The sequence below is a fragment of the Pseudophryne corroboree genome (assembly GCF_028390025.1).
Source record: "Pseudophryne corroboree isolate aPseCor3 chromosome 3 unlocalized genomic scaffold, aPseCor3.hap2 SUPER_3_unloc_24, whole genome shotgun sequence".
Classification (NCBI taxonomy): domain Eukaryota; kingdom Metazoa; phylum Chordata; class Amphibia; order Anura; family Myobatrachidae; genus Pseudophryne; species Pseudophryne corroboree.
Window position 1 is genome coordinate 1 of NW_026967513.1, and position 26692 is coordinate 26692.

The 26692-nt window shown below is 49.1% G+C and overlaps 1 protein-coding gene across 1 annotated transcript; it reads right to left on the reverse strand.

Annotated features, from left to right (window-relative positions):
• Positions 1–210: 210 nt before the first annotated feature.
• Positions 211–26692, reverse strand: LOC134983788 (zinc finger protein OZF-like; the record flags this gene model as incomplete). Its single annotated transcript, XM_063949423.1, has 2 exons — positions 26241–26692; positions 211–1385 (listed from the first exon to the last, which is right to left on the reverse strand). Coding segments are annotated over exons 1-2 (1572 nt in total), but the record flags the coding sequence as incomplete, so codon positions are not given.

A 26692-nucleotide genomic window follows, 5' to 3' on the forward strand; every position in this document is an offset into this window, starting at 1 on the left:
GACCCAGCAACAGGGAATGCAGTCCGACCGTGGCGTTCCTGTTGCTAGGGTCTGAGCGGCTCTGTGCGCCCGGCGTCTCTGGTTGCTAGGCGCCGGGCCGCACGGCTGCGCGGACCCCGGCGCCTAACAAAAACATTTCTCACACTCAGAACATTGAAATGGCTTCTCACCTGTGTGACTTCTGTGATGTGTAACAAGATATGATTTCTGTGTAAAACATTTCCCACACTCAGAGCAAGAAAATGCCTTCTCACCTGTGTGACTTTTGTTATGACTAACCAGATCTGATTTGTGTGTAAAACATTTCCCACACTTATGACATGGAAATGGCTTCTCAGCTGTGTGACTTCTGTTATGACTAACAAGATCTGATTTGTGTGCAAAACATTTCCCACACTCAAGACATGGAAATGGTTTCTCACCTGTGTGACTTCTCTGATGTGCAACAAGAACTGATTTCTGTACAAAACATTTTCCACAGTCAGAACATGGAAATGGCCTCTCACCTGTGTGAATTCTTTGATGTCTAGCAAGTTGTGATTTCTGTGCAAAATATTTCCCACACTCAGAACATGGAAATGGTGATGTACCTGTGTGACTTCTCTTATGTGCATCAAGAGTTGATTTGTATGTAAAACATTTCCCACACTCAGAACAGGAATATGGTTTCTCACCTGTATGTATTCTCTTATGTATTACAAGAAGTGATTTGTATGTAAAACATTTCCCACACTCAGAACATGGAAATGGAGTCTCACCTGTGTGACTTCGCTGATGTTTAACAAGTTGTGATTTCCGGGTGAAACATTTCCCGCACTCAGAACATGGAAATGGCTTTTCACCAGTGTGATTTCGCTGATGTGTAACAAGATGTGATTTCAGTGTAAAACATTTCCCACACTCAGAACATGGTAATAGGTTCTCACCTGTGTGACGTCTCTGATGTGTAACAAGATGTGATTTCTCTGTAAAACATTTCCCACACTCAGAACATGGAAATGGCTTCTGACCTTTGTGTCTGCACTGATGTGAAACAAGTTGTGATTTGCAGGTAAAACATTTCCCACAGTCAGAACATATCAGTGGCCTCTCACCTGCCTTAGCTGCCTGATGGGTAATAAGCTTTGTGTTCTGTGTAAAACATGTGGTATCTATAGAACAGGGAAACACTGTATCTACTCTCAGAGCTGTAACAGATGCACCAATATCAGAGTGATCAGGAGAACATTTCCCAGGATCAGAGGGATCAGCTGGTAGAGCTGGATGTATAATTGGGGTAATGGGGTTATCTCCTGGAGAATCCTGTCTACTGTCATAATCTTTTATTTCACAATCCGGGGATAACATTAGATGTCCTTCTGAGATATTCCTGCTTGTGTGTCCACCTGCTGGAAATAAAATACATTATGGAAATGTGACATTTTCTGTAACAATATTAATCTTGTAAACAATAGGAGAAAATTACATTCTGGGACACTTAATAGTAAATGTGTGTATTAAAACACAACATTTAATGAAGGCTTTATAATAATGTCTCCTAACGTTACTCCTGGAAGCATTGGTAAGGTAGCATTCCTTTATGTGTGTGCTCATACGCTGGTAAACCTGTACATGTGTTACTCACCCTTATATAAGGTATATTGCTACAGCAGAGTAGGTGTGGAACAAGGTATTTTACATGCAATACACCATATAATACACTGCAATCATCATCTGCTAGGTTATAATCCATTGTTACACCCCCATCATCAGTGTCTTACTGTACCTCTACTCTCAATAGTAATAAGGATGATGTGTGTACAGTAAGTATGATACAGAGAATTACATATCAGAATCTATACAGCTGCCGCCATACTTCTGCTTCTCATACGTGTGCTACTGGCAGCAGTGAACATCTGAGTGAGAGTGCAGGGAAGACAGCAGAGTCTGATGAGAAAGAGATTGGATCTGCCTTTGCAGGGATGTACCACACCTGTCACCCCTGTTATTATATAAAATAATAAATAAGAGGGGCGTGGACTATCCAGACGTGCTTTCTGGAGCTCTCCTCACTAAGTGGTTTCTTATCTACCCTACCTAATAGCTCTCAGCCGCCGCTGGGACCAAGACCCAATCTATCAAGTCCCCCACTCCTCCTGCCCTAAAGCCGCTCACTCGGCTCAGTCTGGGCATCGTTCACTGCTGCAGCCTAGTGACGCAGCTGAAGCCACGGGCTGTATTCTGGGGCTACGTGTGCCCAGTCTTTCCTGCACGCTCCGGAGACCTGACTTGGAGGCGCTTTTGCCTCAGGTGGGAGCACTTGCTCTTCTGCTACTGCTGGGGACAGAACGGGCTGCGCACAGTCACCGGAGCCCGGCAGTGTATTGGAAAGTGAGGTGATGATCAAGCACTCTTGCTCTTTCTCCAAATTCCACTAGCCGATCTGCTAAGATATCCGTGTCGAACCCCCTACCCCGGAGACGTTGGACCTCTGACCCTGCTAGGTATGAAACATAGCTGCTGCTAGGAGAGAGGGTGGGGCTTGTGGGGCTCACCGGTTCTGTACGAATGTCCACTGGTAGGCCACCATCTTCAATGCCAACGCCCTTAGCACTCTACCTCCGCCCAGAGGGACATCTCCAAGCTCACAAGTGCCGCCCTCATGATGCTTCTGGATGCGTTGAAAGGGATATCCACACCCTTCTCCTGATACACGATCTACAGATCGTCCTTAGACATTCCGCTGAAATCCACCATCTTGTGCTTTCTCCTGCGCTGCAGTTACTCCTATATTAACTTGGCTTCTCCAATCAGGTGACCGAAAAGCCACCTAGGATTATCCCACCGCTATGCTAGCAATTTCTGTGACCGGATGGTTCTCTATGAAAGCCCTCGCCCTGCATCGCATCCCGCCCCAGTCACAGAATGGATGTTTAGGTCACAGAGGATCTGGCCAATTAGGGGATTCCCACTTACTGTCAGTAACCGCCTACTACTGACACCACCCACTGCGCAGTGGGCGGGTAATACACTGTTACCACTAGACTCCTTGTTGCCAGGGAGTCTGGAACCATGGTACTGCTCTGTATGCATCGACACGCTAACCACACCTGTGTGGTGTTGACGAATCACTAGTGGCTGGTCTAGGACTCTGCACGGTAGCTGGCGGGAGGCGGAGCTTGGAGACGCTGAGTGCACCCTGGACAGCCAGAAAACAGAACTATGTTCGGCATAGCTCTGCAGATCACAAGATGAAGCGGTCGTCTTGAGGCAGATGTTTATTCACCCAGTCTTAAAAAAGACTTCCCTATTGCTAGGGGCAACAAGAATACAGCAAGATGTTTACAGCAGAGTGAAAATTGTATAATACCTCTGGATGCTCATAGGCCTCCTCTTTTTATCTTACTCTAATATACATACCACAGGGGGTAAGTCCACCATGCTATTCTCAACCATTGTTTATCCATGTGATGTGCATGCCTTGGCCACATGCACAGCTACCATTGTCCTCTATGGACGGTGGGGAGTAGTCACTCTCCTTTGACCGTCCCATCCTGGAGGGTTAGTATCCGCCCTGGTGACGCTCAGTCTAGGCTGGGGGAAGTTTTCCCATCTAAACTACTTCCAGGAATCTGCCCAGGTACCCAGCTCACCATCTCCAGCCTAAAATTGGGCTCCAGAGATGGGCAGCCTAGATCCCCGGTCAGGGTTTCCTGCCCACCGAGGGTGATCGCTATGGAGCTCCAGCTAAAGCTGAGCTGCTCCTCTCTCTCCCCATGATACTTCCATGTGGGAGGCTAGAGAGGAAAGCATTCCATTTTGGGGGGAAAGTACTGGGGGAATCCAACAGCCTACACCAGGCATGTCCAAACTGCTGCCCTCCAGCTGCTGTGAAACTACATATCCCAGCATGCCCTGACAGTTTTGCTGTCAAAGAATTCTAAAGCTGTGTCAGGGCATGCTGGGATGTGTAGTTTCTCAACAGCTGGAGGGCAGCAGTTTGGACATGCCTGGCCTACACAGTTATGGATTCCCCCCTCCTGGAACACACAACCAAGTGCATTTCACTTTAAATACAATTCAAATACACTATACACATTGTTGCTTAAATATACACTGAGCCTGTGCCCTACACAGGCTCCACATACCCAGTCACTGCAGTGCCTCACCATACTAACTATATATATATATATATATATATATATATATATATATATATATATATATAGCGCATCACATGTCCATCCCGCAGCAAAGTCACTAGTATAGACAGGACCAGCACACTGTAGTCTAGTCAAAATGCAGTATTTACTCCATATGTGTGAATAAAGATACGTGGCTCAGCATATACTCATCGTTAGCAAGCACAGGGAAACACAATAGACCTCCCGAACAGCCGTTTTCGGACTTAATCCATCATCAGGGGAACAGTCATCAAAAGTGCCATAGTGCCTTGTGCAAAAAATGCCTGTATAAAGTGCCAAAACCAAGCTCACTTGTGTGCTCTATTTAAGCACACCTAATGGCGCTCTTACCTGCCGCACCTGTGATCTCCACCACCGCCCCCCCTCCCCCCGATGATCGTATCCACCACCCTGCCTGTCTGGGTCCCCCGCCGTTGGAACGCAGTGGTGCAATGTGAATTGGTACTATGATGTGGCCACGCCCCTTCTCCACAAAGCGATGCCCCTACATTTTTGATGGGCGCACACTGACTTTGCTTTACAATATGGGAGGGGGAGCACCAATGCACTTTCTGACAAATTGTCTAGTTCCATCTCTGGTGCAGTGTCTGGTATAGCTACACAGCCCAGCAGCACTGTCACCCCCCCCCCCCCCCATCCCCCTCCCTCCCCCCTCGCAGCACTTTTGTAGTGTCCAAATCAAGGCTGAGTTTTTATATTTAAATCATTAATAAGAACCTTAATTCCGATGGAACCCAGAAAAGCACAGGTAGGACCCCAATTTTGAAAAGTGAGGGGTCCCTGGGACCCACTTTTTTTTGGGATCATCGCGATCACTCCCTGGAGTGCTGAGGTGCCGGGAGCATAGCTCCCAGACCCCAGCGCCCTACGATCCCCCGTGAGTGGCGCACGCTCCTGCAGCTTGGGGCGCTCGTACCGGCTGCCGCGGCTTGCCACCTCTGTAGTGCTCCGCTCACAACGGCACACACAGCGCTGCCACAGGAGCTGATCTCCTGGCTGCAGTGGTTCCGCTCTTCCCCGGCACACCGGGGGGGGTTCCCTCACTGCCGCGGTAGCCGGAGAGGTCCATACATTTTAAAGATGTCACCTAGCGCCAGTATTCACCACCGTTCAAAAGTTTGGGGCCACCAAGACAATTTCGTGTTTTCCATGAAAACTCAGTTATTTATCAAATGAGTTGCACAATGAACAGAACATATAGTCAGGACATTGCCAAGGTTAGAAATAATGATTTTTATTTGAAATAATAATTTTCTCCTTCAGACTTTGCGTTCGTCAAAGAATGCTCCCTCTGCAGCAATTACAGCATTGCAGACCTTTGGCATTCTAGCTGTTCATTTGTTGAGGTATCTGAAGAAATTTCACCCCACGCTTCCTGAAGCTCCTCCCACAAGTTGGATTGGCTTGATGGGCACTTCTTGCGTATCATACGGTCAAGCTGCTCCCACAACAGCTCAGTGGGGTTGAGATCTGGTGACTGCGCTGGCCACTCCGTTACAGACAGAATACCAGTTGCCGGCTTCTTCCATAAATAGGTCTTGTATAATTTGGAGGTGTGCTTTGGGTCATTGTCCTGTTGTAGGAGGAAATCCCTTTTACCTTGTACAAATCTCCCACTTTACCAGCACCAAAGCAGCTCCAGACCATCACATTACCTCCACCATGCTTGACAGATGACGTCAGGCACTCTTCCAGCATCTTTTCACTTGTTCCGAGTCTCACAAATGTTCTTCTGTGTGATCCAAACACCTCAAACTTCGATTCATCTGTCCATAACACTTTTCTCCAATCATCCTCTGTCCAATGTCTGTGTTATTTGGCCCATATGAATCTTTTCCTTTTATTGGCGTTTTCTTTGCCACTCTGCCTAGAAGGCCAGCATCCCGGAGACGCCTCTTCACTGTAGACGTTGACACTGGCGTTTTGCGGGTACCATTTAATGAAGCTGCCAGTTGAGGACCTGTGAGGCATCTATTTCTCAAACTAGAGACTCTAATGTACTTGTCTTCTTGCTCAGTTGTGCACCAGGGCCTCCCACTTCTCCTTCTGCTCTGGTTAGAGCCTGTTTGTGCTGTTCTCTGAAAGGGTTATGAACCACAGGTAGTGGTTCATTCCTGTTTTCCGTATTTTATGTTTATAGTTGTCTTGCAGGCCAGGATTTCCCGTTGCTCTGGTTTAAGAAGATTCTTGTTTGCTGCCAGTGGTGAGTCTGTGTAATTGCAGCTCGTTCCCATGTGTTCAGCCTCACCTGTCTGTTGATTGCACCTCTCAGTTGTGCAGCAGGGCAGCTGCACGACATAATTAATTAATACTCTCTGTTATATTTTGGCTCAGTGCAATTCACAGACGCTGGTGATATTTCCAGGGTTCCAGAGTTCTGAGCTAGTCCCTGCCAGTTCCTGAGCTCCTGTCTAGCAGTGTCTGTCTAGCTGCTTCCAGTGTCAGTTCCTGAGTGTCAGTTCCTGTGTCTGATTCCGTGTCCTGCCATGAAGCATTCCTGTCCAGAAGTCCTGTGGCTTTGTCTGTGCCTGGTCGAATATCTGGCTTCTTGTTGTCCACCAGTCTGTCGTTTGGGACTCTGCCTGTTCTCCAGTTCTGAGAGTCTGTGTCGGCTACATTGGGGGTTCCTGTCCGTTTGCCAGTATTTGTACCGGTTCCGTGAGTAGCGGCTTTGCTGCATCCGTCGGCCTAGGCCGCAGTATTCTTTAGTTATATTTAGTTACTGGTGTTTTGCAGAGGGTTCTGCTTATGCTGTCACCGCCGGTATGCAAAAGTATTGTGTCGTCGTGTGGACAACATTTCCTTTGTTGTTCTTTTCCTTTGGCGGCGTGCCGCACATATATTTAGTTTTAGGGTAGTTAGTAGCCCCTAGCTTTCTGTTTTAGTTAGAGGTCCGCTTTTTATTATCCTGTCTCTATTCACGCCTTGTTTCACACAAAGACCTGGGGGCATCGGAGTTGGGCAGACATAATTCGCCCTTCAAATGCGGCTGCCATGGGCCCAAGAACCCATAGTTACTCAGGCGTGAACTGACCACAAGGGTAAAACAACGGAGGTAGGGTGCTAGTGGCTATTTCCACACCACACCTTATTTCAACGTCACGTTCTGGTGCTCAGGACTCACTACGCAACATCTCCCTTGTTCTGAGCACCAGGAACCTAACATTATCACCAGCCATACCACAAAAAAGAAAAGAAAAAAAACTTTTTTTGGCCCAGTCCAGTGTCTAGTCTAGAATCCAGTCTTGTCAAAAATCCAGTCCTGTCTAAAACTCAGTGTGCAGAATCCAGTCCGGTGTTTAGAATCCAGTCCTGTCTAAAACTCTGTGCAGAATCCAGTCCGGTGTTTAGAATCCAGTCCTGTCTAAAACTCTGTGCAGAATCCAGTCCGGTGTTTAGAATCCAGTCCTGTCTAAAACTCAGTGTGCAGAATCCAGTCCGGTGTTTAAAAATCCAGCCCAGTCTTATCTTGTTTAAAAGTCCAGTCTAATCTTGTCTTACAATCTTGTCTTGTCTAGTTTGAAATCCTCCTATGCAAGCCCTGCAAGCATCTCTCAGCCCTGAACTCTGCTTTCAGTGCTTTGAAACCTGAGTGGCTGGAAGTTTTGCAGCAATCCTTAAGGCAACTGCAAACCTTCTGACCAAATTTTTGCTTATTTTGCCAGAAGTTGTTGAGAGTTCATCCTATAAAGAGACTCTTGCTCACAGTATGGTGACAAGTGAATCCTCAGGTTTAATTAAAGAGAAAAGGTTTAAAAGTTTTCCACGGCCCAGGCTAGTCTAGAATCCAGCCCTGTCTAAAACTCAGTGTGCAGAATCCAGTCCGCTGTTTAAAAATCCAGTCTTGTCTAGTTTAAAAGTCTAGTCTTGTCGTGTCTAACAATCGTGTCTAACAACAATCGTGTCTAACAACAATCGTGTCTAGTCTTGTCTTTTTTGAAATCCTCCTATGCCTACTATGCAAGCCCTGCAAGCATCTCTCTCAGCCATGAACTCTGCTTTCAGTGCTTTGAAACCTGAGCAGCTGGAAGTTTTGCAGCAATCCTTAAGGCAACTGCAAAACCATCTGACCAAAATTTTGCTTACTTTGCCAGAAGTTGTTGAGAGTTCATCCTATAAAGAGACTCTTGCTCACAGTATGGTGACAAGTGAATCATCAGGTTTAGTTAAAGAGAAAAGGTTTAAAAGTTTTCCGCGGCCCAGGCTCTCAGAATAGGAGCGTCTGCATCGCAGAATCTTAGATTTATGCCTATATTGTGGGGGTTTAGGCCACTATTTGCAGACCTGTGAGTTGAGCAAGCCAAAGTGTGGCGACAAGTCATGCCCTCTGGCCAAGTTGAGTCAGGATACATGACCTACTCCTGTCAACTGTGGCAGAGGTGCTTGTCACACAACCCACACTAAAAAGCTCTCTGTCCTATAATTGGGGTTTTTGGGCTAGGGAGCCCCATTATAGATTCAGGAACCAAAGGAGAATGTTTCTCTCCTCTCTTGATTTTCCTGTGGAAGCAGAGTTGCAAACCCCTGGAGCCGTGCCCAATGCCCAGAGTCCTGGAGCCGTGCCCAATGCCCAGAGTCCTGGAGCCGTGCCCAATGCCCAGAGTCCTGGAGCCGTGCCCAATGCCCAGAGTCCTGGAGCCGTGCCCGGTGCCCAGAGTCCTGGAGCCGTGCCCGGTGCCCAGAGTCCTGGAGCCGTGCCCGGTGCCCAGAGTCCTGGAGCCGTGCCCGGTGCCCAGAGTCCTGGAGCCGTGCCCGGTGCCCAGAGTCCTGGAGCCGTGCCCGGTGCCCAGAGTCGTGCCCGGTGCCCAGAGTCCGGAGCCGTGCCCGGTGCCCAGAGTCCTGGAGCCGTGCCCGGTGCCCAGAGTCCTGGAGCCGTGCCCGGTGCCCAGAGTCCTGGAGCCGTGCCCGGTGCCCAGAGTCCTGGAGCCGTGCCCGGTGCCCAGAGTCCTGGAGCCGTGCCCGGTGCCCAGAGTCCTGGAGCCGTGCCCGGTGCCCAGAGTCCTGGAGCCGTGCCCGGTGCCCAGAGTACCGGGTGCTCTAGGTTAGAGAGGGACATCGAATATTATAGCTCAGGTGTCAATACCAGAAGGGGTCTCAGAAGCTGTTACCCCAGGTAAGGACTTGAAAAGAGCAACCCCAGAAAGGGTATCTAAAACCATATAGTTCCAGAAGGGAACTCGAGAAGCAAAACTCCAGAAGGGATCTTTGAAGTAATATCCCCAAGTGGGGTCTCGAGAGACGCAGCCCCTAAGAAGGGTCTAGAGGTCGCTTGTCCAGGAAAGCACTTAAGAGGCATAGCGTTAGTGGAGGTTCTGAAGGTTATAGCTTCAGCAAAAGTCCCGGAAGTCATAGTCCCGAGAGAAGTTTTTACTGGAACCGACGGCCCGGTCCCAGTAAAAGAATCCGAGGTGCTGACAGCAGCGGGGTTCCCGAAGGCCACTGACGCAGCGGGGTTCCCGAAGGCCACTGCCCCGGCGGGGTTCCCGAAGGCCACTGCCCCGGCGGGGTTCCCGAAGGCCACTGCCCCGGCGGGGTTCCCGAAGGCCACTGCCCCGGCGGGGTTCCCGAAGGCCACTGCCCCGGCGGGGTTCCCGAAGGCCACTGCCCCGGGTGGGGTTCAGAAAGTCACTGCCCCGGGTGGGGTTCAGAAAGTCACTGCCCCGGGTGGGGTTCAGAAAGTCACTGCCCCGGGTGGGGTTCAGAAAGAGTCTCAGCCCATTGCTTTGACTACAGGATGTGCTTTTCTGTCATCTTCTAAAGTTTCGGTACCTAGGGGAATGCAACCAATCTATGGTCTGCTCTCAGATTCCGAAACTGATAAGGTTTCTTATATGCCGGGGCACTCTGGTAGGAGACGGAAGAAGCATCTGATTGCTCGACCTATATGTTTTGAAGAATGTTATGAGCCAGAGATTTCTTCCTTTCCTGGTGTCGCCAAGCAAGCACAGGGTAAAAAAGAAAAATAAATTTCTCTTTCATCCACTAGGGGACACTGGAGTCCTATACAATAGGGGTGTGAAGCTTGCAACCGGAGGTGTGGTACAATCTAAAATTAGCATTGCCTGCACAGCCGGTTCCTCCCCCTTCACATCCCTCCTCCCTCAGTTTAGAAAATTGTGCCGAGGAGGTAACAGGCACTGAAGAGAGCTCCTGCTCCATGAAGTTTTGTTTATATATTTATTTATTTTTAATCCTTTATGACTGGCCCAATCCCTCCTAACTAAAGGGAGGGTGCAGGTCTTAAAAGACAAGATGGTAAATGCCCTATCCCACCTAAATGAAAGGGGGTGCAGGCTTTACCAGAAGTGAAAGCTGCGTCCCCCTAATAAAAGGAGGACAAGGTTCAGGATTGAGAGACAAGGATTCCTTCTAAAGGGGTCTGCATCTCTCTCAACATACAACTGTGAGTACTGGTTGTTTTATTGCAGGCGCGCCGGACAGCGGTCAGTGTGGGGCGGGATCCCCTGTCAGCAGGTGCCGCTACGGGACCCGGGGAGAGGAGGAGAGCGGTCCCGGTGCATGCCGTCTAAAACATAGTGCTGCGCGGTTGAGATCCTTCAGCCACGTGTGGGGGAGGCCAGCGGGGAGCGCACAGTAGATAGCGCACTTTAAGTCTTCCCTGCCAGCAGAGAAAGACGCCGCTACGGGAGCTGTGAGAGCGGTCCCGGCGCGCGACGGCCAGCGGGAGATTTGTATTACAGCGCTGTGGAGCACTTAACCTCAGCCGCCGGAGGCGGGGAGGAGACGCTACAGTGAGCACGAAGCTGAGGAGAATTCCTCAGCCGCGTGAAGACACGGCCATAGAGTGTAAGCAGGGGGGGCTCACCAGTGGAAGATCCCCCTTCTAAATAAAGTGTCCAAAATTTTTAATTGTCGGCCATCTTAAAAATCATGCAAGCATGGAGTGCACCTCCCCCTATTATAGATTAATAGTAACACAGCGCACCCTGCTGGTGAAATGTTATATGAGAATCTCCTGAAGAATATAATGGGATTATGAGGTCTTTTCAAAGGAACTCTATTACAAAGAGCCTACAGAAAATACGTAGAAGCAAGTGAAGCCAACTCTAACACCGTAGCTGACGTACAGTTGGGTGTGAGGCGGTTGCAAGTCGGCTGGTGTAAAGACAAAAGAAATTAAATATTTTTAATTTATTTTTTATTTATATTTTCTTCTCTACAATATAGAGATATTTCCAGCCAGGCAACTCAATACCTTTTGCTTCCGTCATATATCACAGGTCTTTCTCTTCCTAGTTTAAAGGGTGAAAGCGCTGCGACGCGGTCTGGTAAGGGGTTTGGTCAACATGTCTAAAACACCAACCAAGACATCCAAGACCTTTTATGTTTGCATGTAACGGAATGAGCATGCGGATGGCAGCTCCGAGGTGTGCGATTCCTGCTTAGACAAGGACATTCCACCTGAGAGCAGTGCTCCGGCTAGGTCATGGGAAAAAATAACCTTGCAGATAAAATCTCCAATGAGATGGCGGACTCCCGCACACAACAATCAAAGGCTGCAGGATTCTCAAAGACGATGGAACACGTTCTCATCAGGTTAACGCCGCCCGCACAAGCCGTAACAAATGTATGCAGGGCAGTTAAAAAGGCCTAATCCTCTTGTACCAGAAGCAGAGGAGGAAAAGGGTCTTCTCATTGATACAGAGGAGATGAGTTCATTGAATCTAACCTAGCTGCCGATTTTCCAGAAGAGGACACGGCAATTTCAGGTATTGATTCTTTAAGCGAAGCGGTGAAGGCGATCCTAAACTTTAAGGTAGCAGAAGTAAAAGGAGCCAGAAGAATTCAAATGGTTCGAATCCCACAAACCGCGTTCAGCAGCGTTTCCTATTTTAAATCCCTCCAATCTCAAATGGAGGAGGCTAAATGGAGACAGCCTGACAAACGTTTTCAATTTTTGAACACAGTGTTTCAAGTACCTTATCCCCCACCTAGTGGTGTAATGGATAAGTGGGAGACTCCACCGGTAGTGGACGTTTCCCTAGGAAGGTTGTCAAAGATGACAATCTTACCGTTACCTAATGTAACGACTTCACGAGGTTGACACAGCTTTAAAGTAAATTTTTGTAGTAGAAACTGAGACCTACTGTCGTCTACGCTTGGGTTACCATGGCCAGGGGCACATGGTCTGGACGTATTGTACAGGCTATTGAAGAAAAAAATTGCTTGGCAGAAATTACCCAACTTGCGGAACACATTCAAGAATCCGCTTCATACTTGCGTCAAGCCTCTAAAGATATTCGCAGGCTAGCATCGCGCATCTCTGCATCAGCCATAATCGGCTAGACGGACGGAGAATGGTGAGAAGACTGACACCAAGAGGGCGGTAGAATCCATCCCCTTTGGGGGTGAGATACTTTTAGGTCCAGAGTTGGACAAGTGGATTTTGCAAGCTACAGCAGGGAAGTCCTCTTTTCTGCCTACTCCTTATACAAGAGCCACTCCACAAGTTAGGAGAGGTTATTCGGGAACAGCGTTTAATTCATTTAGATCGCCGTCCTTGCGAGCCAGAGGAAGAGGCTTCGGTACACAAGTACGTGGGGGCAGAGATAGAGGCCGCTCACAGGCAGCAGCCAAAAAGATAAACCTGCTGAAGAGACGAGACCAGGGCAGGACGGTCTCCCGGCTCACCTGAGATCCCCCTTGATGGTGCACATCTGGACGGTTTCGGAACATCTGGGCCAACACCGCACCAGAATTTTGGATAAATTACCTAATCTCCCAGGGGTACAACCCGTGTTTTCCCACAGAGGCCTCACAGTCAGTTTTTTTTTTTATACAAGGATTGCCTCTGTGCCCTCAGTAAGCAAAAGCACGACTGCCTGCATCAAACATTGCTGCGGTCAGAGGTCATTATTCCGTTTCCCGCCTCTGAGAGGTACGGGTCTCTATTCCAATTTTTTGTCATGCCAAAGCCAGATGGGACGGTCATGCCGATACTCTATTTAAAAGTTTTAGACCAGTTTCTAAGGGTCTACAGATTCCAGATAGAACCACTCCAGTCGGTCATTGCAGGCTTAGAACAAGACGAGTTCATGGTATCCATGGACATAAAGGCTGCATATCCCAATCCGGGCCCTTCACCAGGCTTACATAAGGGTCGCACGGGTGACGGATCCCTACCAATTCAGGGCCTTGCCGTTCAGTCTATCATCGGCCCCAAGACTCTGTACGAAGATCATGGCAATCATGGTTTCAGAATCGGGACTATTGAGGGTTACGTTTAGTCCTTATCTAGACGATGTACTAATCAAGGCATCCTCTCGGGAACAGTTGATCAAGGATGTTCAGACATCTCATCAATTTCTCATTCAACATGGATGAATTGTGGATTTCCAGAAATCCTACCTCATGCCAACTCAACGGATTCAATTCCTCGGTCTCATCTTGGACACGGTACAATTAAGCGTATTCCTACCAGAGAATAAGGTCCAGGACCTATAGAGATCAGTGGCTCCGGTACTGAGGTCACAAACGGTTTCTCTACACCTCTGGGTGCAACTTCTCGGGATGATGGTGACGTCTGTCTAAGCTCTCCTGTACGACAGACTTCATTCCCGACCATTACAGATGAACCTCATTGCTCAGGGAGCAGGGTTGCACCGGCTTCCACATCAAAGAATACGACTTCCAAGGCAAGAGATTCGGTATTTGGGATTGGAGGATCCTGACAACAGACGCCAGTCTCAGAGGTTGGGGTGCCGTTTTAGAGATTGCTACTGGAGAGCAGACTTACCCGTAAACATTCTCGAACTAAGAGCAGTTTAAAATGCACTTTTCTTAGCCGAAGACCAAGTCATGGGCCAACACATAAGGATGCAGTCGGTCAAGGTCACGACGACGACATGCATAAACCGTCAAGGTGGAACACGGTGCAGGGTGGCGTTAAAAGAAGCCACACAGATATTGTGGACAGAAAAGCGAATCATCCTCCTCTCTGCAGTGTTCATTCAAGGTGTGGAGAACTAGGAAGCAAATTATCTCAATCACCAGGACATGCATGACAGTGGTGCCTACATCCACTGAATTTTATTTTTTATACATGGTGGTGAAGAGATGGGGTCTACCTAAAGTCGACCTAATGGCGTACGACAATACAATCTGCTGCCCAGATATGTGTCCAGGACAAAAGATCCAGCAGCACATGGAGTTGACGCATTCACACTTCCTTGGTGTTACAGGAAGGTTTTACATTTTTCCACTTTTCCAACTCGTACCCAGGTTTTCTGAAGACGTTAAAACGAGAGCGAGTGTGGTCGGTTCTAACCGCACCAGATTGGCCCCGCAGGAGTGGGTACTCAAACCTGCGAGGGTTACTAGCGGAAGATCCTTGACGGATACCTCAGAGAGAGGACCTGCTATCTCAGGGACCGTTCCAACACCCAGACCTGAACGGGTTACGTTTAACGGCATGGCTATTGAAACCATGGATGTCAAGAATGTGGGTGGAATTCGACGAACTTCCACTTTTCCAGACTTCTACTTTTCCTTTCGGCCGGTCTGGAGGTAGGACTGAGGCTGGGCTATCTGAAGGCTCAAGTTTCGGTTCTCTCCATCCTATTTCAAGAACGGTTAGCATCCTTGCCAGAGGTTCAAACCTTTTTACAGGGTGTTCAGAGGATCCACCCCCCTTTTTCGTCCTCCCACTGCACCTTGGGATGTAAATTTGGTGTTGGAATTTTTGTGACCACCAACTTTTGAGCCTATAGGAAGAACGGTCCTGACATATCTACTCTTGGATGTTCGCATTACTGCTTGCCTTAGCTTCGGCCGGGCGGGTTTCTGGGTTGGGAGCCTTATCGTGTAAAGGCCCCTTTTTACATTTTTCATGAGGATAGGGCAGAACTCCGTACAAGAGCAGATTTCCTTCCTCAGGTTGTTTCGGGGTCTCACGTAAAACAGTCACTTGTGGGTCCATCTTTCCAGGATCTCGCAGTTGGGGACGTGTCCTGGGATGTGGCCCGAGCTTTACGGGTAAACGTACAGGTTACGTCGTCTTTCAGATATTCAGGCTGTTTGTCTTAAGGATGGGCCAACGAAGGGTTGACCAGCATCTAAATAGTCTTTGTCTAAATAGATTAGACTTGCCATTTCGGCAAGCTTATATTGCCTGTGGGAAACAGGTTCCGGTTCAGATGGGTGCTCATACTACCCGCTCAGTGGGTGCCTCAGGGGCGGCTGCCAGAGGTGTTTACACTACTCAACTTGCAGAGCGGCATTGTGGTCCTCAGCCCACACGTTCGCGAAATTTTGCAAGTTTGATGCCTTTGCGTCCGGAGACTCTACGTTCGGACGTTTGGTTTTGCAGACCACCGACAGCACTCCCTCCCTGGAAGATAACTTTGGGACGTCCCCTATTGTATAGGACTCTAGCGTCCCCTAGTGGATGAAAGAGAAAAGAGGATTTTGGTACTTACCGATAAATCCATTTCTCTGAATCCTCTAGGGGACACTGGACGCCCGCCTCGGTGCTGTCGACCTGCTGTGTTCAAAAGTTCTTGTTAAAACAGTTTGTGCAAACAGCGTTAGTTTTTCTGTCAAAAGAGTTATTGGTTGCTGTTTGCTTTGTTGTACGGTTCGGTTATGGGCTCTAGTATCATGTCCTATTCTCTCGGTCAAATTTTCCAAACTGAGGAAGGAGGGATGTGAAGGGGGAGGAACCGGCTGTGCAGGCAATGCTAATTTTAGATTGTGCCACACCTCCGGTTGCAAGCTTCACACCCCTATTGTATAGGACTCCAGTGTCCCCTAGAGGATTCAGAGAAATGGATTTATCGGTAAGTACCAAAATCCTCTTATTGCTGACTCTTGCCTTGTGGTGTATATAAAAAAATAAGAAAAAAAACAACATTTTTTCCCTCGTCTTGTGTCCAGTGGCCACCGTCAAGAGGGGGGCACTGTTACAAGCTGTTGCCACAGCTTGGGGTAAATTTACTAAAGTTGGGAGATTTTTAGAACTGGTGATGTTGCCCATGGCAACCAATCAAATTCTATTTACCATTTATCAAGCTGCTTCTAGCAGATATAATCTGATTGGTTGCTATAGGTAACATCACCAGTTGGTAAAATCTCCCACCTTAGTAAATTGACCCCCTTGTTTCTGTTTCTTGTCTTTGTCTGTTTGTTCCAGTGTCAGGTTTATTAATGTATACCTTGTTTTAGAAAGTCTGAATTTTGGGGTCCTTTGGCTCCTCCTCAAAGTGGGGGTAATGTTATGAGCGACAGCTGTGGCTCATTCCTGTTTTGCATTTTGGTTATGTATTTTATGTTATACTTCTGTTTATGTTCCCCGTGGGTGTCATGGGGTGTTCGGAGCTCACCCTTAAGGAGAGGGTACTGTTATGAACCACAGGTAGTGGTTCATTCCTGTTTTCCCTATTTTAGGTTTATAGTTGTCTTGCAGGCCAGGATTTCCCGTTGCTCTGGTTTAAGAAGATTCTTGTTTGCTGCCAGTGGTGAGTCTGTGTAATTGCAGCTTGTTCCCATGTGTTCAGCCTCACCTGTCTGTTGATTGCACCTCTCAGTTGTGCAGCAGGGCAGCTACACGACAATTAATTAACTCTCTGTTATATTCTGGCTCAGTGCAATTCACAGACACTGGTGATATTTCAAGGGTTCCAGAGTTCTTGAGTTCTGAGCTAGTCCCTGCCAGTTCCTGAGCTCCTGTCTAGCAGTGTCAGTCTAGCTGCTTCCAGTGTCAGTTCCTGTGTCTGATTCCGTGTCCTGCCATGAAGCATTCCTGTCCAAAAGTCCTGTGGTTTTGTTTGTGCCTGGTCGAATATCTGGCTTTTTGGTGTCCACCGGTCTGTTTGGGATTCTGCCTGTCCTCCATTTCTGAGAGTCTGTGTCGGCTACATTGGGGGTTCCTGTACGTTTGCCAGTATTTGTAACGGTTCCGTGAGTAGCGGCTTTGCCGCATCCGTTGGCCTAGGCCGCAGTATTCTTTGGTTATAATAAGAATTTACTCACCGGTAATTCTATTTCTCGTAGTCCGTAGTGGATGCTGGGAACTCCGTAAGGACCATGGGGAATAGCGGCTCCGCAGGAGACTGGGCACAAAAGTAAAGCTTTAGGACTAGCTGGTGTGCACTGGCTCCTCCCCCTATGACCCTCCTCCAAGCCTCAGTTAGGATACTGTGCCCGGACGAGCGTACACAATAAGGAAGGATTCATGAATCCCGGGTAAGACTCAAACCAGCCACACCGTACAACTTGTGATCTGAACCCAGTTAACAGTATGATAACAGAGGAGCCTCTCAAAGGATGGCTCACTACAACAATAACCCGATTTAGTTAACAATAACTATGTACAAGTATTGCAGACAATCCGCACTTGGGATGGGCGCCCAGCATCCACTACGGACTATGAGAAATAGAATTACCGGTGAGTAAATTCTTATTTTCTCTGACGTCCTAGTGGATGCTGGGAACTCCGTAAGGACCATGGGGATTATACCAAAGCTCCCAAACGGGCGGGAGAGTGCGGATGACTCTGCAGCACCGAATGAGAGAACTCCAGGTCCTCCTCAGCCAGGGTAACAGATTTGTAGAATTTAGCAAACGTGTTTGCCCCTGACCAAGTAGCTGCTCGGCAAAGTTGTAAAGCCGAGACCCCTCGGGCAGCCGCCCAAGATGAGCCCACCTTCCTTGTGGAGTGGGCATTTACAGATTTTGCCTGTGGCAGGCCTGCCACAGAATGTGCAAGCTGAATTGTACTACAAATCCAACGAGCAATAGTCTGCTTAGAAGCAGTAGCACCCAGCTTGTTGGGTACATACAGGATAAACAGCGAGTCAGATTTTCTGACTCCAGTCGTCCTGGAAACATATTTTCAGGGCCCTGACTACGTCCAGCAACTTGGAGTCCTCCAAGTCCCTAGTAGCCGCAGGTACCACAATAGGCTGGTTCAGGTGAAACGCTGAAACCACCTTAGGGAGAAATTGAGGACGAGTCCTCAATTCCGCCCTATCCGTATGAAATATCAGGTAAGGGCTTTTATAGGACAAAGCCGCCAATTCTGATACGCGCCTGGCTGAAGCCAGGGCCAACAGCATTACCACTTTCCATGTGAGATATTTTAAGTCCACAGTGGTAAGCGGTTCAAACCAATGTGATTTTAGGAATCTCAAAACCACATTGGAGATCCCAGGGTGCCACTGGAGGCACAAAAGGAGGCTGTATATGCAGTACCCCCTTGACAAACGTCTGAACTTCAGGAACTGAAGCCAGTTCTTTCTGGAAGAAAATCGACAAGGCCGAATTTTGAACCTTAATGGACCCTAATTTTAGGCCCATGGACAGTCCTGTTTGCAGGAAATGCAGGAAACGACCTAGTTGAAATTCCTCTGTAGGGGCCTTCCTGGCCTTGCACCACGCAACATATTTCCGCCAAATACAGTGATAATGATGTGCGGTTACATCCTTCCTGGCTTTGATCGGGGTAGGGATGACTTCATCCGGAATGCCTTTTTCCTTCAGGATCCGGCGTTCAACCGCCATGCCGTCAAACGCAGCCGCGGTAAGTCTTGGAACAGACAGCGTCCTTGCTGGAGCAGGTCCCTTCTTAGAGGTAGAGGCCACGGGTCCTCCGTGAGCATCTCTTGAAGTTCCGGGTACCAAGTTCTTCTTGGCCAATCCGGAGCCACGAGTATAGTCCTTACTCCTCTCCGTCTTATAATTCTCAGTACCATGGAAATGAGAGGCAGAGGAGGGAACACATACACTGACTGGTACACCCACGGTGTTACCAGAGCGTCCACCGCTATTGCTTGAGGGTCCCTTGACCTGGCGCAATACCTTTCTAGTTTTTTGTTGAGGCGGGACGCCATCATGTCCACCTTTGGTTTTTCCCAACAGTTTACAATCATGTGGAAGACTTCTGGATGAAGTCCCCACTCTCCCGGGTGGAGATCGTGTCTGCTGAGAAAGTCTGCTTCCCAGTTGTCCACTCCCGGAATGAACACCGCTGACAGTGCTATCACATGATTTTCCGCCCAGCGAAGAATCTTTGCAGCTTCTGCCATTGCCCTCCTGTTTCTTGTGCCGCCCTGTCTGTTTACGTGGGCGACTGCCGTGATGTTGTCCGACTGGATCAACACCGGCTGACCCTGAAGCAGAGGCCTTGCTTGACTTAGGGCATTGTAAATGGCTCTTAGTTCCAGGATATTTATGTGAAGTGACGTTTCCAGACTTGACCACAAGCCCTGGAAATTTTTTCCCTGTGTGACTGCTCCCCAGCCTCTCAGGCTGGCATCCGTGGTCACCAAGACCCAGTCCTGAATGCCGAATCTGCGGCCCTCTAGAAGATGAGCACTCTGTAACCACCACAGGAGAGACACCCTTGTCCTTGGAGATAGGGTTATCCGCTGATGCATGTGAAGATGCGATCCGGACCATTTGTCCAGCAGATCCCACTGAAAGGTTCTTGCGTGGAATCTGCCGAATGGAATCGCTTCGTAAGAAGCCACCATTTTCCTCAGGACCCTTGTGCATTGATGCACTGACACTTGGCCTGGTTTTAGGAGGTTCCTGACTAGCTCGGATAACTCCCTGGCTTTCTCCTCCGGGAGAAACACCTTTTTCTGGACTGTGTCCAGAATCATCCCTAGGAACAGCAGACGTGTCATCGGAATCAGCTGCGATTTTGGGATATTTAGAATCCACCCATGCTGCCGTAACACTACTTGAGATAGTGCTACTCCGACTACTAACTGTTCCCTGGATCTTGCCCTTATCAGGAGATCGTCCAAGTAAGGGATAACTAAAACTCCCTTCCTTCGAAGGAGTATCATCATTACTTTGGTAAAGACACGGGGTGCCGTGGACAAACCAAACGGCAGCATCTGAAACCGATAGTGACAGTTCTGTACCACAAACCTGAGGTATCCTTGGTGAGAAGGGTAAATTGGGACATGGAGATAAGCATCCTTGATGTCCCGAGACACCATATAATCCCCTTCTTCCAGGTTCGCAATCACCGCTCTGAGTGACTCCATCTTGAATTTGAACCATTGTATGTAAGTGTTCAAGGATTTCAGATTTAAAATAGGTCTCACCGAGCCGTCCGGCTTTGGTACCACAAACAGCGTGGAATAATACCCCTTTCCCTGTTGTAGGAGGGGTACCTTGATTATCACCTGCTGGGAATACAGCTTGTGAATGGCTTCCAATACCGCCTCCCTGTCGGAGGGAGACGTCGGTAAAGCAGACTTTAGGAAACGGCGAAGGGGAGACGTCTCGAATTCCAATTTGTACCCCTGAGATACCACCTGAAGGATCCAGGGGTCCACCTGTGAGTGAGCCCACTGCACGCTGAAATTTTTGAGACGGGCCCCCACTGTGCCTGAGTCCGCTTGTAAGGCCCCAACGTCATGCTGAGGACTTGGCAGAAACGGGAGAGGGCTTCTGTTCCTGGGAACTGGCTGTTTGCTGCAGCCTTTTTCCTCTCCCTCTGCCACGGGGCAAAAATGAGGAGCCTTTTGCCCGCTTGCCCTTATGGGGCCGAAAGGACTGCGCCTGATAATACGGCGTCTTCTTAAGTTGAGAGGCTACCTGGGGTAAAAATGTGGATTTCCCAGCCGTTGCCACCAGGTCTGTTAGACCTACCCCAAATAACTCCTCCCTTTTATAAGGCAATACTTCCATATGCCTTTTGGAATCAGCATCACCCGACCACTGCCGCGTCCATAACCCTCTTCTGGCAGAAATGGACAGCGCACTTACTCTTGATGCCAGTCGGCAAATATCCCGCTGTGCATCACGCATATATAGAAATGCATCTTTTAAATGCTCTATAGTCAGTAATATACTGTCCCTATCTAGGGTATCAATATTGTCAGTCAGGGAATCCGACCAAGCCACCCCAGCACTGCACATCCAGGCTGAGGCGATTGCTGGTCGCAGTATCACACCCGTGTGAGTGTATATACATTTTAGGATATTTTCCTGCTTTCTGTCAGCAGGTTCCTTAAGGGCGGCCGTATCCGGGGACGGTAGTGCCACCTGTTTAGACAAGCGTGTGAGCGCTTTATCCACCCTAGGGGTGTTTCCCAACGTGCCCTATCCTCTGGCGGGAAGGGGTATGATGCTAAGAACTTTTTAGGAATTAACAGTTTTTATCGGGGGAAACCCACGCATCATCACACCCTTCATTTAATTCCTCAGATGCAGGAAAAACTACAGGCAGTTTTTTCTCACCAAACATAATACCCTTTATAGTGGTACTGGTATCAGAAATATGTAAAACATTTTCCATAGCCTCAATCATGTAACGTGTGGCCCTACTGGAAGTCACATTCGTCTCTTAATCGTCGACACTGGAGTCAGTATCCGTGTCGGCGTCTGTATCTGCCATCTGAGGTAACGGGCGTTTTAGAGCCCCTGATGGCTTTTGAGACGCCTGGACAGGCACAGGCTGAGTAGCCGACTGTCTCATGTCAATCTTTTGTAAAGAGCTGACACTGTCACGTAATTCCTTCCATAAGCTCAGCCACTCAGGTGTCGACTCCCTAGGGGGTGACATCTCCATTACAGGCAATTGCTCCGCCTCCACACCATTTTCCTCCTCATACATGTCGACACAATTGTACCGACACACAGCACACACACAGGGAATGCTCTGATAGAGGACAGGACCCCACTAGCCCTTTGGGGAGACAGAGGGAGAGTATGCCAGCACACACCAGGGCGCTAGCTAGATAGATAGATAGATAGATATATATATATATATATACACACACATATATATACACACATACATATATATATATATATATATATACATATATACATATATATATATATACACACATATATACACATATATACACACATATATATATATATATATACACACATATATATATATATACATACATACACACACACACACACACACACACACACACACACACACACACACAGGGATAACCTTATAGAAGTGTTTTTCCCCTTATAGCTGCTGTTTTATTAATACTGCGCCTAATTAGTGCCCCCCTCTCTTTTTTAACCCCTTTCTGTAGTGTAGTAACTGCAGGGGAGAGCCAGGGAGCTTCCCTCCAACGGAGCTGTGAGAGAAAATGGCGCCAGTGTGCTGAGGAGATAGGCTCCGCCCCTTTTTCAGACTTTTCTCCCGCATTTTTATGGATTCTGGCAGGGGTTAAAATACATCCATATAGCCCTGGGGGTTATATGTGATGTATGTTTGCCAGCCAAGGTGTTTTTATTGCTGCTCAGGGCGCCCCCCCCCTAGCGCCCTGCACCCTCAGTGACCGCAGTGTGAGGTGTGTATGAGGAGCAATGGCGCACAGCTGCAGTGCTGTGCGCTACCTTGGTGAAGACTGGATGTCTTCTGCCGCCGATTTTCCGGACCTTTTCTTGCTTCTGGCTCTGTAAGGGGAACGGCGGCGCGGCTCTGGGACCGGACTCCATGGCTGGGCCTGTGTTCGGTCCCTCTGGAGCTAATGGTGTCCAGTAGCCAAGAAGCCCAAGCTGGCTGCAAGCAGGCAGGTTCGCTTCTTCTCCCCTTAGTCCCTCGATGCAGTGAGCCTGTTGCCAGCAGGTCTCACTGAACATAAAAAACCTAAAACTAAACTTTCACTAAGAGCTCAGGAGAGCCCCTAGTGTGCACCCTTCTTATAGAGGGAGGAGCCAGTGCACACCAGGTAGTCCTAAAGCTTTACTTTTGTGCCCAGTCTCCCGCGGAGCCGCTATTCCCCATGGTCCTTACGGAGTTCCCAGCATCCACTAGGACGTCAGAGAAATGTGTAATACATTTTTCATTGCCTCAATCATGTAACGGGTGGACCTATTGGAGGGTACACTAGTCTCATCATCGTCGACACTGGAGTTGGTATCTGTGTCGACATCTGTGTCTGCCATCTGAGGTAGCGGGCGTTTTAGAGCCCCCGATGACATTTGAGACGCTGAAACAGGCACAAGCTGAGTAGCCGGCTGTCCTATGTCGTCAAACCTTTTGTGTAAGGAGTTGACACTTTCACGTAATTCCTTCCATAAGTCCAACCACACAGGTGTCGACCCCGCAGGGGGTGACACCACATTCACAGGCATTTGCTCCGCCTCCACATCATTTTCATCATCATACATGTCGACACAGCAGTACCGACACACAGCACACACACAGGGAATGCTCTGATAGAGGACAGGACCCCACTAGCCCTTTGGGGAGACAGAGGGAGAGTATGCCAGCACACACCAGAGCGCTATATACCACAGGGATATCACTATACAGAGTGTTTTCCCTTATAGCTGCATATATATTTTATACTGCGCCTAAATTTGTGCCCCCCCTCTCTTTTTAACCCTTTCTGTAGTGCAGGACTGCAGGGGAGAGCTAGGGAGCGATCCTTCCAGCGGAGCTGTGAGGGAAAATGGCGTCAGTGTGCTGAGGGAGATGGCTCCGCCCCTTTCTCGGCGGCCTTTCTCCCGCTTTTTTAGTAATTATGGCAGTGGTATTTTTACACCTATATAGCCCCTGGGGTTATAGATGGTGTTAGTTTTGCCAGCCAAGGTGTAAATATTGCTGCTTAGGGCGCCCCCCCCCAGCGCCCTGCACCCATCAGTGACCGCAGTGTGAGGTGTGTATGAGGAGCAATGGCGCACAGCTGCAGTGCTGTGCGCTACCTTGGAGAAGACAGAAGTCTTCAGCCGCCGATTTTCCGGATCTTCTTGCTTCTGGCTCTGTAAGGGGGACGGCGGCGCGGCTCCGGGAACGGACGACGAGGTCGGGTCCTGTGTGCGATCCCTCTGGAGCTAATGGTGTCCAGTAGCCGAAGAAGCCCAAGCTGCCACCAGTTAGGTAGGTTCGCTTCTTCTCCCCTTAGTCCCTCGTTGCAGTGAGCCTGTTGCCAGCAGGTCTCACTGTAAAATAAAAAACCTAAACTATACTTTCTTCCTAGGAGCTCAGGAGAGCCCCTAGTGTGCATTTAGCTCGGCCGGGCACAGAAATCTAACTGAGGTCTGGAGGAGGGTCATAGGGGGAGGAGCCAGTGCACACCAGATAGTCCTAAATCTTTCTTTAGATGTGCCCAGTCTCCTGCGGAGCCGTCTATTCCCATGGTCCTTACGGAGTCCCCAGCATCCACTAGGACGTCAGAGAAATTAATATATCTATTAGCACACGCCGGTCTATATGGATTATCTATAGACCGGCGTGTGCTAATAGAGACACTCAGGGCATGTAATACCATAGGCTGAGGTACTGCTAGCACACAGTATGGCTGCTGGTGACAGTGACATGATGTGAGGGGGAGAGCAGGAGTATAATGGGGGCTGATGGCTCCTGATGTATGAGATACACCAGAGAGTGTGGGGAGGAGACTGGTCAGATCTCTGGGCTGGTAACTGTGACATGATGTGAGGGGGAGAGCAGGAGTATAATGGGGGCTGATGGCTCCTGATGTACGAGATACACCAGAGTGTGGGAGGAGACTGGTCAGATCTCTGGGCTGGAAACTGTGACATGATGTGAGGGGGAGAGCAGGAGTATAATTGGTGCTTGCTGTCGGAGGCCCTGGCGGCCACATGGTTAATAGCAGCCGTGGCACTGAAGGGGTTAACACTAAGTGTCCGGCGCCATTTACAGGACACTAGGCGCTTGGTGACACTTTTAAAATGCACTGACGCTAGGCACCAGGTATTGAAATGTAAAAAAATCATCGATGGCGCGCTGCTGCGGCCCGGATCCTCTCCAGTGGCAGCGAAGTGGTAAACCCCCACGCGTACACACACCAGCGCCAGAGGGGAGAGTGCTGCAAGGCGCCGCAGCTGGGAGACCAGGACCTCCGGCTCTAGGTGTATGCGCCGGAGAAAGGAGCCACAGATGACCAGATTGCGCCACAGATGGGGGACCAGGCTAGCCGGCTCCCTGTGCGGCGGGAGGAGACAGGTGCTGAGGTCCAGGAGCTGGGCTCCCTGCGCCTCAACATTGCAGTGGGAGAGGGCCGCGGCGGCCAGTATGAACGTCATGGGCTGCCGGGCTCCAGGAGGGAGCAGACACGGACACCGTGGGTGCGCCACTCACAGGGGACCGGGCTAGCCGGCTCCCTAGCGGCGGGGGGATCCATAGAGATCACCCTCGGTGAACAGAAAACCCTGACAGAGGATCTAGGCTGCCCATCTCTGGAGCCTGAATTCAGGAAGCAGCTGGTGAGCTAGGTCCCGGGCAGATTCCTGGAAGTAAGTTTCAGCAGGAAAACTTTCCCCCAGCCCAGACTGATCATCACCAGGGTGGATCCCAACCCTCCAGGATGGGACGGTCAAAGAAGAGTGACCACTCCCCACTGTCCATAGAGGACAATGGAAGCCGTGCATGTGGCCAAGGTTTGCACAGCTCATGAGTAAATAGTGATTGGTTACCCCCTGTGGTACTGTGTGGAACATGGACATAAAAAGGAGGCCTGCGAGCCTCCAGAGTGTGTTATACCATTTGCGTTCTGCTGTAAACATCTGCAGTATTGCCGAGTCTTTTTTAAGACTATTTTGGGCAAATAAACATCTTCTGCCTCAAGATGACCGCCTCATCTTGCGACCTGCAGGGCTAGGCGAAACCTAGCTCAGTTTTCCGGCTGTCCAGGGTACACTCAGTGTCCCCAAACTCTGCCTTCCGCCAGCTACCGCGCAGAGTTCTAGACAAGCGACAAGTGGGGAATAGTCAGCACCACACAGGTGTGGTAAGACAATGTGTCGACGCATACAGAGCAGAACCGTGGTTCCAGGCACCACAGCAGGGTAGGAGTCTGGTGGTGGCATCATAGTCGGTAACATGCGATTACTGACGGTAAGTGGGAATCCCCTATCTGGCCAGGTACTGTGTCACCTAAACATCCATTCTGTGACTGGAGGCGGGACTCGAGGTGGTGAGGGCCCTCTTACGGAACCGTCAGGTCACAGTGCTGATGGCTCCTGACTCCCCCCACTGGAAAAATACACATTCATTAGTTTGTACTGACAGAGGAGGGTGTAGGATAAGAGATTGCTGTAGTCACTGAGTAAGGAGAATATGTGTTTATTACTCACCTGTGCTGATATCTGTAGGGATCTCCTCCTCCTTACACTGCTGATCATCCCTCACATACGTCTCTTCTTCTCCCTCTATATCTTCTGCCTTCATATCAGTCACATACGTCTCTTCTTCTCCCTCTATATCTTCTGCCTTTATATCAGTCACATACGTCTCTTCTTCTCCCTCTATATCTTCTGCCTTTATATCAGTCACATACGTCTCTTCTTCTCCCTCTATATCTTCTGCCTTTATATCATTCACATACGTCTCTTCTTCTACCTCTGTATCTTCTGCCTTTATATAATTCACATACGTCTCTTCTTCTCCCTCTATATCTTCTGCCTTTATATCAGTCACATACGTCTCTTCTTCTACCTCTGTATCTTCTGCCTTTATAGCAGTCACATACATCTCTTCTTCTCCCTCTATATCTTCTGCCTTTATATCAGTCACATACGTCTCTTCT